Source organism: Trichoplusia ni, chromosome 15, assembly GCF_003590095.1.
Source record: "Trichoplusia ni isolate ovarian cell line Hi5 chromosome 15, tn1, whole genome shotgun sequence".
NCBI lineage: Eukaryota > Metazoa > Arthropoda > Insecta > Lepidoptera > Noctuidae > Trichoplusia > Trichoplusia ni.
In genome coordinates, this window is record NC_039492.1 from 9,588,315 (window position 1) to 9,606,623 (window position 18,309).

The 18,309-nt window shown below is 32.4% G+C and overlaps 1 protein-coding gene across 3 annotated transcripts in view; it reads right to left on the reverse strand.

Moving 5' to 3' along the window:
* Positions 1 to 5,611: 5,611 nt before the first annotated feature.
* Positions 5,612 to 18,309, reverse strand: part of LOC113501095 (allatotropin-like) — a 39,088-nt gene continuing 26,390 nt past the window's right edge. For 2 of the 3 annotated variants that reach the window (XM_026882108.1, XM_026882109.1), the window contains 2 exons: positions 14,864 to 14,951; positions 5,612 to 7,345 (listed from right to left, as the gene is read on the reverse strand). In XM_026882108.1, the coding sequence (XP_026737909.1) occupies positions 7,301 to 7,345; positions 14,864 to 14,951 (133 nt within the window). In that variant the 3' untranslated portion in view covers positions 5,612 to 7,300. Of the gene's footprint in view, positions 7,346 to 11,065; positions 12,199 to 14,863; positions 14,952 to 18,309 lie in introns of those variants that run through there. The other variant, XM_026882107.1, reaches the window with a different exon arrangement.

Below are 18,309 nucleotides of genomic sequence, written 5' to 3' on the forward strand. Positions count from 1 at the left end.
TGATAGCGTAATTATTAAAAACAGTAAAGTGCGAGTCGTATTCGCGACACTCAGGGTCCCGTACAAATAGGCTAAAGAGAAAAAAAATTATGATTCACTTTTATATTTTTTTTTCTACAACGACATAAATTACACATAACTTGTGAAAATTTCAACTGTCTAGCAAATCTAACAATAATATCTATTATTGTTCAGGTCAGTCTGATAACGGAAACATACAGTTTTTGCTACGCCCTGTATACAGTGTCTCACAAATATTTTGGTGTCTAAGGCACAAGAACCCTCTACCTGGCTTTATACAGAAGGTTTCTAGGCAACGAACTTTTTGCGCTATAAAATAATAATTGAAACAAAACTGTATGGAAGTTTCAAGGTTTAATTTAACTAAATTAATTATCCATATTGACAACTTTATAGATTGATGGACTACAATTGTTTAAACTGAAGTTAAAGTTATGTGAAAATGATAGATGACTGTTTTTACTCATTGATTTTTCGTTTTAATATATAAATAATTAATAAAGTATAAATTAATTAAATCTAATATCTATCAGTTTTGACTTTTAACATGATTGAACGATTTCCTTTGTGAGTGTGAAAACGGTTTTTTTTTTAATTTCGTCAAAAAACAATATTTTAGATCAGCTTTTTCTCTACCTTCTATACAATGTATTCAATATCTAAACCCGACTAAAATCCAGACTTTACAATAGAGGCAACTGCCCAATCATCATCATCGTCATCATCAGGCATAGGCCACTCTCATCTGCAGCAAGGTGGGACGACTATATTCGTAAGCCAGCGGGCATTTATTGGAGAAGGAGAGCTGTAACAGCGACATTACATTAGAAAATATCGATAGAGAGACTTTTTTTCGGCTGTGAAATCAACAAATGAGTCCTTCCACTTTGGGTTCAGCGGAAGGAAGTGTCCGACTTCTACTGACTAAAACTCATCCACTTTTCTTCCTTTGCCATTCATAAACGACATCCATGTTAACCGTTTCGGACAATCCCACCGCCCCGACAGGTATCAGGCCCAAAAGGCACCCTAACTACCCAATAACATATGCTAATTTGATAGCCCCAACTAAAGTCCAACTGCCAATCATATTATTACCTAGTTCGTAAACATTCTCATGTTATGCATACACCTGATCATCAGGCACTTAATGAAGTTACTCCAAACTTTGAAGTTCCCGAAACTTCTCACACTCCGCAAGGAAGTTTCTCTGTCATTGTTCGGCCACTGCAACTGGTTTTCAATTAATTTTGTATGTGACTTGCAAGGCAATGTCCAATATCCTTTGTGCCTCGTAAATTCGTTATTTTGTCTGTCTTGTGTTGTCTTATTGGGTTACATATACGAAATGTTTGCATATCTCTAAGGAGATTTCAGTAATATGGATCATACTAGAAATTTCTTTAAGAAACTATGAACTACGAATGTAATGGGCCAAAATAAAAAGGCGAAGAGTAGGATTCCGAATGAGATGGCGTTCGCGTTGCTACCTGAATGCATACCACAAATAATGGAGTGTAAAAAGCACCCCCTTTAACGGCCAAGCATAAATAAATAGTCATGGGCCAAATTTTTTAACTATATTATTTTATTTTAGTTAATTAATTCATATTTAAGACTATCTAAAAAGCTCGATTGATTTTTCACGAAGTTCGATTTGCTACGGGAAGTGGCAAGTACGCAGATCATTTTTGTTAAGACCTTCTTCCGGAGCCTCGCAATGGGTAAGCCGCCGCTGGCCAGAGGTATATAAACTCAAACAAATAGCTAAAGTTATTTACTGGCAAACTGAAACTGACTGATTTATGAAGTCATGTTTTTTTAGTTCTTTCACACTATCTAGTTTATCACAAATCAGTAAACATAATTTCGCTCACGACTCTGTAAACCAGGTAGCTTTAGTCTACATCAGTAAGTACGCTAATTGTCCATCGAGTGAGAGATAAAGCAAGCCTCCATGGGTCAGCTATTCCCCTTTAGTTTGCAGTCAATCGCGTCCCACGTAAACATGTATTCTAAACAAGTGGGAGGAAGACAGCGCGTGGGAATTGACACACGGTGCAGACACGTATCATATTCACAAACAGGGAAAATGCAGTCTGAAATTGTGAGGACCCCCTGGTCCTTCGAGGTTAAGAGGTCACCAACTCTAGGTAGGGACCCTTCCCTACCTAGAGTTGGTGACCTCTTAAGGTAATATTATTGCGTAATTAAGTGATGCAACGGCTTACTCACGCGTATTTATCAGAATTGCCCGAGTAGTTCCTTAATCATGGGCAGACGCGACGGCGTTGTTAGGAGACGAATTCCTGGTAATATAGTCAAGTACGTAAAGACCACTCTGCGTTACGAGTCGCGGGTTCGATCCCGCTTATTACCAGCATTTACGTGATTCACGAATGCTTGAGTATCTAAAAAAGTAAAAATATAAAAAAAGAGTCATAAAAAACTTTTATTGAACATTTTCTGAAATATTCGAACTCAAAATATATTTAGGTATTTAATTTGGATTCAACATCACTTTTCTTGTTATTTTACGAGAAAAGGGCACAAGAACATGCGTAACACAAAATCAAATGTCAAGCCTGAATAGGTTTTAATAAGACTTTGTAAACAGACGGGAAAAAAGTTATTTTAGATATACAATGTACCTGTAAGCCGCTGGGGTATAAGCAGAGGTGTTATAAACCTGTTATAAAGCCTCCTTTCACCTCCTATCCTATTAATAACAATAGAATATTAAAACTCTTCACCGATAAACTTTATGCCTCGATAAATATAATTTTCGTTGGTAGGTTAGCGCTGTGCTTGAAAGACTAGTATGTCAGTTGTTAATATTTAAAGGGTGATGTTTTATAAATGTAAAAAACCGGACAAGTGCAAGTCGGACTTGCGAAAATAGGCTACGGAAAATAAATCTATTCAAAAGTTAAGCTTTCAAGTTTTTGATCGTTGTTTAATCTTGTTTTTTATTTTTATTATTTATTTTAAGTATTTAGCTATAACGGTTCAAGCGACACGGTGACAGATGGACAGGTAGACAGCGGAGCCTTAGTAATTGAATTCAACTTTTACTGATTGATTACGAAACTCTAATGGCCGTATCAATATTATTTTCATTTCGTTATTACAACCGATAATTAAAATTAATATCGGGATTAAGCAACATTCCTACTGTTATAGTCCAGTTTCCTCTTTATCATCACTTAAAAAGAAAACTCCTGGATCCCAGTAAAATATATTTGAATAATATATTAGTATTAAACAAATGTATTCTTTGGATTGGTTACCAAAGTTTTTTGTTAATATTAGTGTGGCGGGAGTTATAAAGGTCGGTTATATTATTAAAGTAAGTAAGGACTAGACTTTTACCTTTAGTTTACTAGAAAAAATGTGGTTTTAGATTGTAAGTATATTTAAAGTTAATATCACCATTTTTTTTTCATTTAAAATGACCACTTATAATACCGGTTCTGGTCCAATTACATTTTGGAACCGCGCAAGTAAACACTTTTTTCTAAAGCGTCTTTTTTAGGCCCACCAGATTCATTTCATACATTTGAAACATCTTCAAAAAATAATCTGCGGTTTATCCGGAATTCAAAGCCGTATACCCGGAAACCAGATGAGGATAAAAACCTTATTATTTACCTTAATTCGATACAGTCACATATGGAATCTTGTCTTAAGACAAAGTTACTTAAAACACTCGTGAAACACTCCTGGCTGCTTCACACATCCGAACTCAGGTAGAGCAGAATGTTTTCTAATTTAAAACACTTACATACTTATGTGTGACTTTTGAATTAAAGTAATACGTCAAGACAATGAATGAAAGAAAACAAGGTGTTCGTTGAGATCAATGAGATTGAATTAATGATGACAATCTTTGTCAATTTGTTTACCTAGTGCAGATAAGGCAATTGCACGTGACTTTTATTTTTATTTATCCATTTAATGAATAAAAAGATTTTTATAAAAAATCATCATTATAAGTGTAATAAAAGAGTTTTGTTGGCTAGCAGTCAAAAAATCACTGGTACTATTTTTGACACTCGCCGTAATAATAATTGTTTGGTACAGAGTCTCGCGGTATAAATGACTTAGAAATAGTAAGGGTCCATCCTGGTACTTTAAGTGTGGGTAACGTTAAGACAGGGACCTTTAATTCAAGTTGACTTGTAATATAGTGCAAGGATAACACCTTTTGTAATTGTCTTAGTACACAACAGCTTTTAAGGCCCATTTCCGTAAATGAACAAAAGTGTATTAGGTGATAATAATAAGCTTTGTAATAGTATTTTTTGTAGTAATGTTTGATTAAATGCCTTAATGCATTTAAGGTTTCCTAACTCGATATTTTTTTTTTAATAATTGTTGGTTTCTTTGTATGATAGATAAGTCAATCATTAGTCAAACAAAACAGTTTAAAAACAAAAACCTACCTATTACGGAGGCACTGTTGTCTGTCCATATTCCAAAAGGATGTATCTCATTAACCGTGATAGACAGATGAAATTATTACTAATGATGTGCTTCTACTGCTGCTATAACTACACTAGTTGTTGCCCGCGACTTCGTCCCCGTGGGTAGAAGATATAAGTTATGATTTATACCTGCCCTGATTTTTCACATTTTCCATTGTATCTTCGCTCCTATTAGTCGCAGCGTGATGGTTTATAGCCTAAAGCCTTCCTCGATGAATGTTCTATTCAACACAAAAAGATTTTTTCAATTTGGACCAGTGCAAACAAACAAACAAACTCTTCAGCTTTGTATATTAGTATAGATATACCCTCTGGTTAATTTGTTTATTGCCTATTTATTGAACTCTCAGTGTCGTGAGTCCGACTCATACTTGGCCGTTTTTTGTTTAATGCGTTGTGTTTACATTCAGAGAAATCGACTTACATTTGAATGTGGAATTTAAACCCAAAGACTTTTCACAGTTTTTCTGTCGCAAGCTGGAACGATTTCACGACGACTCTAAAACTCTTTTCAATTTCATTTATTTTATAAAAAATATTCCATTATAAAAGTAAGTGGAACTATCCAAATATACGATCACATGTGTCCAAATATATTGCATCAACAAAATATACTTTAATTAGATTCAAAATAATTATCTTTAAGTAATGAGTTTAGGTGTTTATTAAATTATCGTTTGGGGGGACATTCCGCTTTGTACGACCTTCTGGTAATTTTAATTAATTAATTGTAAATGTATTGGTGTAATAAGTTTGAATGGTAATTAACTCATAGAGGTGTGGTTTTGAGGTTACTCCATGATATTTTGATAGTATATTAATATACATATTATTTTTATTAGATATTAATGAAAATAATATGTATATTAAATATACTAGCTGTTGCCCGCGATTTCGTCCGCGTGGTTTAAAGAAATATGTTAAGGCTTTTTGTTGTTTTACACATATTTTCAATTATGCCTCGGGAACTACTAAAGAAATCGGGATAAATGGTAGCCTATGTTCTTTTCTAGATCAAAGATTATATGCATGCCAAATTTCATCCAAATTGGTTCAGCCGTTTTTGCGTGTAAGGAATTAAAGAATAAGTAAGGATTGTATGGTGACGAATAGTTAAGCTTGCCACAAGTCTGCTATATCGATCACAACCACTCTACATAGAGTGTAGCGACAAAGGAGATGAAGTATTGAATATTTTATTCTTAAAAAAATATTTATTAGACTAAATCTGAAGCTCACTTTAATGTTAGATATTAAAATGAACCCATTTGAAACAGACTTTCTCACCAGTTACAAAGGTGCTGAAATGTCGAACCAAAATTTAATTAATAAACGCGTAGAGGTATTATCTAACTTATAAAACCTGGGCAACAGCAAAATTGTTGACAAGATTTATATTTGTACGAAAAAACTATGTCAGTTTTACAACGATATCGCTGTCGCGTTCTCCAAGTTAGATAATAAAGACCTAAAGACCAGAAGTTGCTAGCATGGTTGATTTTTAGATTCTGGGGTTGAAGCTGTTACATTTAATTTTAATTAAATTCCATTATTATTGACTGACTTGTGTGTGCTTAAGGAGTGTTAAGTGTGAGAACGAATAGTATGCCCTGGCGATCTGCAGTGTCCTAGAAAAGTAAAATAAAGCATTCAACTTGGCCTATCGCGGTCCATGCTAGAACATAGGCCCCCTTCAATATATTATTGTAGCCAACATATAGCTAGGGTCTTTGTAGATTTCTCTACAAAAAAGGTACACTAGTGTATATGAAGTAAAAGAAAAACAACTTCGATACCCGATATATTTATTTTATTTCATCCATAACGTCGACAGTGGTAATTAACGAACTAATTATATAATGGGTATCCAAACATTCAGTTTTTGAATAATTTATCGCCTAAAAATATTTTATAGTATCCATTACAATATTAATTACATGTATGTATGTAGAGAGAGTATTTAAGACTCCAATATATCTTTATAATTCCATATATGAAAATTGACATGAATAGGTAGAATGTCCCAGCCTAAATTAAAGAATTCACTGACTATAAGACTCGCCTTTCCCCTTAGATAAAGTGAAGATCACATCGAAACATATAGAAACATGAATAAGAATCAAATCAAATCTAATACTAAATACATTTAGTCTTGTACCTCTTAAATTACTCTGAAACTACGATATCATTGGTAAGGATAAGACGATTGGCTTCGTAACCTGACCGAGTACAAGTTTAAAGATTTTGAGTATCTAACAGATGGTAGTATTAACAGCTGTATTTCATAAGTCGCTTTGTCAAAAGACGCCTTTAAGTGTCATGCTGTCTCCATCACCGTCTAGTGGAATGTAGAGACACTAACAGAACGTTAGCCGAGGGTTGTCAACGATACAGCTGAGTTTGCACTCAAAGTCAAAATTATGAAGAAAACAGTTAAATCTACATGAGTATATCATTTTTTATGACTGAAGAAAAAAAAGTTACAATAACAAACATTAATCTACATTTTAGATATAAAGAGTATCTCTATGGACAGACAATTCTTATGCCATCGACATTATACTTTAAATTATTTACAACAATCAATATATCCGAACAACAATACCGCTTAAAATTAACATTTAATGAAGGAAGGATTTTTTTTAAGTTTTTTTTGTTTGCCAAGATATTTTGATATCACAGTAACGTTACAATTTCTGTAACTGAAAGATAATAAAAGGCTATACATAAATATGAAGGCTGTAACAGATAAACAATACGTAGATACTCCAGTTATTAACAATTAAATATGTTTAAACCACGTTCCGCAGTAGTTCTTCTGATGATAGCATGCCGTCCTGCGAACAAAGTCAGGGGGTTAGGTTAGTTATTCGAGTACCGTTCAAAGTGGAGTCAGACTAGGTGTTATGATGTCTTTTATTAATAATTAAACATCTTTTATAAGTCTTCAACAGGTTTATTTTAATATTCAAATTGTTAGATACACAGATACAAGGTAATGCTCTCTTATTCCATTATCATCAACTAACTACTCTATTTAATCTAGGGAGGTTACTATTCTACCATAGACTATGAACCATAATAATCGATACTCAATATTCGACTAACCATATAACATCCTTCCCTTTTACATTATTTACTTGAGATTATACTGAACTACTGACTTATACATTTACTATAAGAACATTTAAGTTTACAAATCAAGTTACTTCCAAGCTAGATAATTAATAACAATTTCTTACTGAAGTTAACTATTAAATTCACAAGTGATGAAGACTCTTATTTTTTCTTAGTTACAATCAATCATATGAAAATACAAACTTCTTAATTATTAATTAAATTCTTATTAATCATGTAGATCTTACTGATGTATCAACTTATTAATTAAACAAAATCTTTAAGATAACCTGGTCTTTTAATCAATCTACCTGATCTGGATGCTCTACTACTTGATGCATCATTATTAGAAATAACTTGCCCTGAAGAATCCCTATCTCTAGGTGTCACATTAGTTTGTATGTCATGTCCTTGAATCTTTTGCCTCTCTACTTCTTGTCTCTCACTAACTTCACAATCTCCTTGATCTACTACCCTGCTCCTATCATGATATTTTCCTCCTTTAATCAACATTTTCCTATTCCTAGTTAAAATATTTCCCGACTCATTTCTTACTTGGTACGATCTAGGTCCACTACCTTTCCTTATCACTACTCCACTCTCATGAGGTTTCTTACCATTCTCATCCTGTATTTTAACAATTTCTCCTTCTTTCAACTCTGGTAAGTCTCTACTTCCTTTATTATAGTATTTTTTCTGAATTTCCTGTTTATTTAAAAGTTCTTGTTTATGTTTGTCCTTCCTATCCTGTTGTAAATCTAATTTTGGCAGAATTGTCTTAATGTTTCTATTGAATAACAATTCTGAAGGTGATTTCCCATCTGTTGTTACAGGAGTGTTTCTATACATTAACAAACCTAAGTAAATGTCTTTCTTATCATAAATTAGCTTTTTTAACAATTTCTTAACAGTTTGTATGTATCTTTCTGCTAATCCATTCCCTTGGTGATGTTTTGGACTTACTATCTTATGTTTAAAATTCCATTCTTTAGCAAAAGTTTTAAATTCACAGCTACTAAATTGAGTTCCTGCATCTGTATAAACTATATATGGAATACCATGTCTTGCTAGGATTTCTTTAATACTGTCAATTGTACTTGTTGCATATAAATTATTTAATGGTTGTATTTCTACATACTTACTATAAGCATCAACAATCAATATGTATGGTTTTGAATATAGAAAAAATATATCTATTGACAATATTTCCCATGGTTTTCTTGGAACTTCTTTCTCAATCATTGATTCTTTCCTATTAACATTCTGAAAACTTTTACATGTGTCACAATTTTGTATCAAATCTTCTATCTCTTTATTCATATTTGGCCAAAATACTGAATTTCTTGCTAATACCTTGGTTTTTTCTATGCCTAAGTGTGCATAATGTATTTTCTCTAATATTTCCTTTCTTTTTGATTGTGGTATTACTATGTTTCTACCTTTTACAATTAATCCTCTTATATTACTCAACTCATCTCGGTAACTATAGAAAATTTTTGCTTTACTATCTATTAATGACTTATTTTCTGGCCATCCCTCTAAGATATATTTATTTACTGCCATTAATTCTTCATCTTTAGCTGTTTCTAACACTAATTCGTTAAGTTTTTCATCTGATATTCTAAAACTTTCCATAATCATGGCTACATGTGTTTCTACTTTTAAATCTGAATTTTCTTCTGTTTCTGATAAATGTGATCTACTCAAATGATCTGCTACTAATAGTTCTTTACCTGGTTTATAATTTAACTCAAAAGAATAAGGCTGTAAAGCCATTCTCATTTTTTGCAATCTCGCTGGACATCTATTTAGTGGTTTAGAAAAAATTGCTACAAGCGGTTTATGATCAGTTTCTACTTTGAACTGACTTCCATACAAGTACTGATGAAACTTAGTTACTCCATATAAAATTGCTAAACATTCTTTCTCGATCTGACTGTATTGTTTTTCAGTTTCTGTCATTGCCCTAGAACCATAAGCTATAGGTTTTCCTTCTTGTAATATGACACTACCTAATCCTGCTTTGGAAGCATCAACACTCAGTATAATATGCTTACTCATATCAAAATAACTCAAAACAGGTGGTTCAATTAATAATTTCTTCACATTCTTATATGCTTTATCTTGTTCAGTTGACCATACAAAAGGTACATCTTTCTTAATCAATTGCCTCAATGGTGCTGTTACCTCAGACACATTGGGAATAAATCTCGCAACATAATTAATCATACCTAAAAACCTCAATAATTCTTTCTGAGTTTTTGGTTCTTTCATCTCTACTATAGCTTTTATTCTGTTCTGATCTACCTTAATTCCTTCTGTTGTTAATACATGTCCTAGGTACTTAACTTCTTTCTTTTTAAAATTACACTTCTTCCTATTAAATTTAATATTATATTCTTGTGCTTTTTTAAGTACTTGTTCTAATATTCTGTCATGTTCAGCTTCTGTTTTAGAATGTATCAAAATATCATCTATATAAAGTTCTACTCCATCAATATCTTTAAATATTTCACTAAATACTCTGTGAAAAACTTCTGGACTTGAAGCTAAACCAAAAGGCAACCTATTGAAATGAAATCTTCCAAATGGTGTATTAAATGTTGTTAAGTTTTTACTATTATTTGATAATTTTATCATCCAAAAGCCTTTATTTGCATCTAAGGTACTGAAATAATTACTTCCCTTTAACTTTGCTATTATTTCATCAACATTAGGTATCATCATTTGTTCTCTTTTAATTTGAGTATTTAAATATTGTGGATCTAAACAAATTCTCATAGCTCCATCTGGTTTAGTTGTCATAACTAATGAACTTACAAAATCTGTCGGACCTTCTGTCTTACTTATTATACCTAATTTTTCTAATTTATTTAATTCTTCCTTTAATTTATCTTTCAGTTTAAACGGTATGTGCCTATTCCTCTCAATTTTGCCTTGCCAACCTTCTTTTAACTGAATATCATACTCATAGTTTTTTATTTCACCTATACCCATGAAAACATCTTTATATTTCTCTAATAAGTCTAGATTTTTAGCCTGAATACTATCAACTGTCTCATTATTTGTTCTCTGAATTAAATTAAATTTTATTAAAGTAGGCAAACCTAAAATAGGTACATAATTCCCTTTACAAACTTGCAATTCTATTTTCTGAATCTTATTATTTATTTTTACTGCTAGTTTAATCTTTCCCAAAGTTTCTATCTTTTCATTACTATAAGTGGTTAATTTACAATTGGTTTTGTCAAACTTACTTATACCAAATCTGTAACAATCATTCGCAGATATAACGTTACATTGTGCACCTGAATCTAATTTGAATTTTAAATTCCTATTCAACTCGGTGAAGTATACATACTCATACCAGTTTCTTTCTGAATTAACATTACTAATATTAATAATATACATATCACACGACTCACTATCGCTGGACTCACTTTCTTGAACAGCTTTTACTGCATCTCTTGCTCTGCATTTTCTTGCGAAATGGTTCATCTTTCCACATTTCTTGCATTTCTTCCCGTAGGCTGGGCATTTTCTTTCACTATGTTGAAAGCCGCACCTCGAACAGTCGAACTTCTTTTCTTTCTGCCCGTCTCGTTTCTTATTCTTATCTTGATTTACATTTTTCTTCTTAATACTCTGTACTGCATTACTCATTCCTGGTTCATTAGCAATCTTTTTAACTTGTTCTTCCGCTAGTTCTGCTGCTTTACATATTTGTATTGCTTTGCTTAGTGTCAAGTCGCTTTCTCTAAGTAGTCTGTCTTTTAATCTCTTGTCAATAATTCCTGTGACTATCTTATCTCTTAGCATTCTATCTGACAGATTTCCAAATTCGCATTCTACGCTTAGCTTCTTTATATCAGTAAAAAAACTATCAAATGTTTCGTTTTCTTTCTGGTTTCTGGTGAAGAATAAATGTGAATTGACACTTTCATTTTTTCTTGGTATGAAATATTCATTAAATTTCTTGATTACCTTTTCGTAGTTGTACGCCTCATTTTCCTCAAAATCGAATGTTGCATGTATGTCCTGGGCTTCCTCACCCATACAATGCAAAAGTAACGCTGTTTGCACTTCGCTAGTTTCATTCTTGGCTCCTGATGCTAATCTATATATTTCAAATCTCTGCATAAATTTTTTGTATTCCTCCATAGATAGGTTTTTTAAGCCTGTAGGGGGTTTTAGTCCCATAATTCCAGTGGATTTCATTTTTTCTTTTTGTGCAGACTCCGCCATTTTCTTGTTTCACTTTGCGTCTTTGTTTTGTACAACCAACTTGCAGAACTCGGAACACGTCAGCGTATCTATTTGAATATGTCACGAACCTGATTTCTTCGATTACGCAGCGCCATGTTATGATGTCTTTTATTAATAATTAAACATCTTTTATAAGTCTTCAACAGGTTTATTTTAATATTCAAATTGTTAGATACACAGATACAAGGTAATGCTCTCTTATTCCATTATCATCAACTAACTACTCTATTTAATCTAGGGAGGTTACTATTCTACCATAGACTATGAACCATAATAATCGATACTCAATATTCGACTAACCATATAACACTAGGTGACCGAGAAAAAATTGTAGAGCAAAACTTTCCCACGTAAATGTGAATGTTGAAAAAAATCTACAATAAATCTAAAGAATGAGTTTTATACTCGAATGTTACCGGGTTTAAGGGCTTGAATAGGACAAAAAAATCATTTTATATATTAGATGATATTGGAGTAAAACTTTGCTTGTACTATGAGTTCTTGAATCAAGTTGCCGTTGTAAAGGAGAGGCCGCTATGAGCTACGTATTACTCCAGCTGGTGTCCTCAACGTCAGTAAGTTGACGTTAAAAGAAATGAGCTCAAAAATGTTCAGTTAACAAACCTATAAAACTTGGAGACCTTTCTTAATTTTTACATTTTCAATCAACATAAAAATCAATTAAGTAGTTAACGTAAGGCTTGTGTAAATATTCCTAAGAAATTTCAAGTAAGTGCAAAAGTTCGTGTGTTGAAATTCGTTGATTTTGTGAACAACCAAGTTTCAATTACATTGGTAATTAAAATCTTTTGCCAAAGTACATACCAACCTACTCATAAATTTCAACATTACAAACTTTTGGAACTTTTTGGGAGGTACTCTTTCGTAAGGAAATTTAAGTTGCCCTTTTATGGTTGCTACAGGCATTAATCTTTTAATGTTTCTATGTTTAAAGCCCGCTATTGTAAGGTAGAGTTCCTTACGCTTTCTTGGAATTATCCGTGTTGTCTTTTGTTTCCCAATAGTCAGAGGAATTGAGTCGGGTTCAACAAGAAACGGTTTCAGTTTACTTAATACAAAGCACTCAGAGTTCTAGAATAACCAATATAGGTGCTAACGACGCGCGACGGTACACGCTTTAGAAAATACTTTTGAGCAGATATTTTGCTTGTTTTATCGATAATAGTGGTCTTAAGAAGGGGATAGTGATGATACCGTAGTTGATTCATTTATTTGAAGTTTATTTGTAGCCCTAAGGCTATCTAATGAACTTATTTCAGTTATTGAAACCTTCTTGATAACATTCAATTCTTGTAAAACGATGTGTTTTTTTTAGATATTTGTAGTTGCTAATAGCAGTATTAAATAACAATACTTAGTATTAGTATCATGCCGTCTTTCTCATCATCCCGTAAAATGTAAGAGTCAAATAGACATCACTTGTCAAAGTATCTTTCTACAAAGTAGGTTTTAGACGATCAATAGTAACTGTTACTTAAAGTATCATGGTTTAGGTGTACCATTTGCATGAAGGACTATCTAGAAAGAACGCGTATTGTCCATCGCTTAGGTACAGGCAAACGCTATGTAGTAAGTGGCTTGAAGCAAGAATCTTCCCGTGCATAATAATTACACCTTACGAACTTGCGTGTGTTTTGTAAAGTTAGATTTATGTGACCTAAAGTCCTTAGATGTAGTTTAGACTTGCAAGCTGACGTGGCTTAGATGTTGCAATATGTGTTATGCAGTTCAAAATATACATTCTAGTACAAATATGTTTATCTGTTTCTTTGAATATTTGGTTTGGTTTGTTGTGGTTTTGCGATGGTTGACAAGTCTAAATTTAAATTATTCTTGTAACAAGCGACTGAATATTACAATAGTAATAAACTAGATCATTCGTAAAAGAGCTTCTGTTAATTTTTGAGTTCTGCAAGATTTTTTCATTTAAACTTTCAACCAAATTTATCTTTACCCTATGTAGCTACGATCAAAGTTTTTCTCCTTGTGATACAGATTCAGTAGAGACTTTTAAATTTTAATTTAAATTCTCAAGCTTCAAAGCGATGCGGAATCAAATATTGACTCTACGTAATATTTCACTTCAAAAGAATTTCCTATCCTCCCACATTTAATATTTATGACACATGTTCTGTGACACGGAATATAGGCAAGTAGATGGAAAGGGCATGTGTCACTATTGAGAGGAAATGATCAAAAGATCCTTCTTTTTCTGACAGGTTTAAATGAGTTATACTTGAAGCTGTATTTTACTTTCCGCTGTCTTGTATTTTTTTTTCACCTTTTTGCACAGATGAAAAGGAGCGACTAAAATCCAACAACAAATGAATACATATTAATATTTGGCTGTACCGCTAAATCTTAAAACACGGCCGTTGGGGTTTTGTAAACGAGACAGCTTAATATACGTCGTAGAGTGGCGTCTCTCTTCAACACAACAATGGCGCTTGGTTCCAGTACAGCGGCTATGGTGGGGCATTTCCATCTATTTGTTTAAGTTCCATGTTTTGTATTTCTGTAGTTAACCTAGCACCGCTTTAATTTATATTTTAATAATGAGATGCCGCAAATGAGGTCGGATATTCATATCGATGACACTTCTGATTATAACTTATGGATACTATTTGTATGTGTTTTCATTTGGAGTATGTAATTAAAAATACTTTGTGTTGTGTCGAGAAATTTTTTTTAGACATGTGAGTTATAATGCATGATTACAAGTCGAAGTATTAAGTCCGCAGCAAAAATTTTGAAAATATTATTTTAATTTATTGATTATATTTTTATGAATTCAAACAATCCAAGTTAATAAGTCGAAATAATTCTTAGTCTTCATTTACCAGGACTTATAAAGAAGATCACCCACTACAAGCTATAAAAAAACTTGTGCAGTATTGAGTTGGTGTATACGTGTAGAAATATAGTAAAAAATATTAAAATTAAATATTTACCTGATTGAGATCAATGAATTTGCGAACAACAGATCGCGCGAAGTCCGGGTTGGTCAGCATCTCGTTTACGAACCAGTCCAGGGGAATGCTGTTAACAAAAAGCTCACATAAATATAACATTTAAATAGCCACACTCCTCTTCTAACGATTCTAATACATTGCTGATTGTAGGACAGTACTAATAAGTGTTGACCAATGCAATGTTTACGAAGACTCTACAAAATTAAAAAAACAGCACAGCTAAGTCCAAAAGTTACGTGTTATATGTATTCTAAATTTCGCCGAAGACACAGTTTTCGTGTCATGAGTAAAAAGGGTGTTACCACGATTGTAAAGGCGCACTTATTTTCGATGGCACAGCAGAAATGTTCCGCGGAAACATTTGGAAACTGTCGCTCGTAACCCCAAATAACGTTTGAAGACAATTTATTATCATTTAGTCTGATGTTAATATTAATATTCACATGAAAAACTATTTATGGAACACATTTCTGGACTTAAATTGTATAGAATCGGATTAGTTTTCTTTATTTATTGAATCCGCTACGGTTGGTAAAGTCTACGATGTGTAGCTTTAAGTGCTACGATCGTAGCACAGTCGTAGCATTAGAAGTCTAATACAGAAATTAATGCTTGAATACTACTTATAATAGGTATGTGTTGAACAGTATATTCGATCGGTTTACTTTGTCTACGTCTTACTAATTAAAAATAGGCTTTTTCACAAACGTGTCAAATAATCATAATTATCGTTTTTTTATGTCATTGTTTAGACGACATCATTTTATTTGGCTCATTAACGTGAAATGTAGTCAGCGAATGTGTCTTGTTAAGTTGATAATGTTCAAGTCATTCATAATTTTGCTGTTGTTAAGATCATTATTTTGGAATTTGTTTAGGTGTTTGATTTTAGATTATGATGAAGAAATAAAAATGTAGACTTACAAAAATTTTATTTTTTGCACACTATTGTTTTTTATCTTAAGTCAATTTGTAGGTATGTATTCTAGTTTTACTAAAATGAAATGAAAATTACAAACAAATACGTGAAGCTACTGTATTCTACATTCTACTATATTCTTCACAAAATGATATTAGGTAGTTTCGATTCAATAAGGTTAAAAGGTGCCAAAAAAGAAAATCTTCGTTTATTTTTAACCCAATATGTAATGTCTACTTATGAAAGTAAACAAGGGCTATGTTTATCCAAGTCAAGAGGTGGCTCGGATTGCCGATCCGATCTGCAAATTCGCAGCCTTATCGGCTAAACAGAATGGCGGGGGCGATTTGTTTGGCCCCAGACTTATCCCCGCAAAGCTCACTTACGGAAAAGTTCGGGTATCTATACCAGGAGTTTATTTCTATTACTCTTTTCTTGAAGAAATTCGATACAAAGTTTTGGCTAAGTAAAAATCGGTTTAATTCTTATGGTAAGTAATTTAAAAGAATGGCTACAAAATATATCTAAAAAACGCTTTCAAAATTCATGGTCTTGTAATAAAAAAAAAGATTTTTCTGCTTATACATTACAATACTTAAATATACAACAAATTCTATTTACGCCTACTTATACTCGATAAATATTAGTTTACTTTAAAGTAACGAAAATCACCGAACAAAATCAAATCTACACTGGACCTATCTACCAAAAATATCCCCTTTCAAAATGCACTGAACAGAAAGTAATTATTTATTTATCTAGATCTTGTATACGTTCATAATGGGATGTCCCACCTTCCCAGCTTTTAACCACAACGCCGATCTGATCAGCATCGGAGCCTTACTCAGCAAATGAGCTCGCCCACGCTGCACTGGACCACAATCGAAACAGGTCTAATGGATATTACTACTTGATTTTTAATTAGATTTGTTTTATCTTTTTTAGTGGCAAATTCTGATGCATAGTTAAAATATTCTATTATATAGATTTAAAAGCAACATAATTATCTCATTCTCATCACAGCAGTTTCAACAATTAAAGAATTCATACATAAGATACAATTTAAATTAACATTTATCGATTAATGTTTTACTACCTAACCAATTCATAACATTTGGTAGAGTCAGATTCTAGTTCTGCGATTATCAAACTAAGATATATCACTGAATATTTTTCAAAACTCGACAGCGTCTCTAACCTTCATAACTTAACTCATTTCTTCATAAGGACGTCTGGTTGTTGTAACTGTTTAAAAATTACCATTTAACAATGCACTTAGATTCAAAACCGCTGTTTCTCGAAATAAGAGTTACAAAAAAAACCCTCGCTGAACTCACCCCTTTGTTTAATTAAATAAATCGTCACGTTGCTTAAACCGCTAACCATTAAATTATTATCGAAGTAAATGTCGAAACAGTAATGTTCATTTGGAAATTCCATAATTAGTTTGTCGTACAATTAATCGTTTTAGTTAATAAACTTGTTCGTATGGTTTCACAGCAAATTAATGGGAAATGATGATTGTTCGAAAATGTTATCTGATTTAGAAAATGACTATGTTTTAAGTTCGGATGGTTACTGTTTTAACAAAGGTTATTATTCACTAAAGTCTCGTCCGACAGTTAAAATCGATTTTAATATCGATTTAAGTATGCTGTTTTTATCATGATAATCAAAATGAGTAAAATCATTTATATCAGATTTATTTGAGTAGAGTTCTAAATATGAGACAGTAAGTATGAAGTCTAGAGTGATCCTTATGAATATTCATGGAGTTTTAACGTACCTTAAAAACAAATGATATCTAATTCAGTTACAGACACTTTAGCGAGTATATAAAAGTGCATTTTAACGTCTAAACTTTTCAGTTACATTCTTAGATAGCCTACACCTTAGATACCAGCTTAAGTAGCTTGAATATCACCAACGCCTAAGAAAGCTTCTTACAATTTTACAAAGGAACAAAACCTTTTCTAATACCTCCAATACCTGGTATTACAGCTTCTAAAGTACATAAAATACGTAATACTACCTGAGAAGTTATTCCAATTTCAATTCTCACGGATCTATCAAGATTCTCCAAAGAGTAAAAAGACACCTCAATTCTTCAATATAAATAAAACACGCCAAACGGCACATACCCCAGTGTTCTCGTCCGCCATTGTGAAAAGAATTATTTAAAAGTGTTTAAAGAAAAGATGCGATTTAAAATTGGAATAGCCTTTCGGAATAAAATATTTGACCTTATTTTAAAAGACCTTTTTTTTTAATAATGTGTGAGCAATGTTCTTGAAAATAAATGCGGGATGAAAAGGAAAGTTTTTAATAAAATTGCGAGTTGAAAATGTTTATAAATACTGCTTTCTCTATTCGTGTACCTATACGGAGCTTTTGTGAGTAAAAATGTTTCCTATATAATAAAGGTTATATTTTATATCATGAGTAGGTGTAGTTTTTAATTATGTTTCTGGTTTTTAAAGTAGTCGTGTTCTCGAAAATCTTTTTT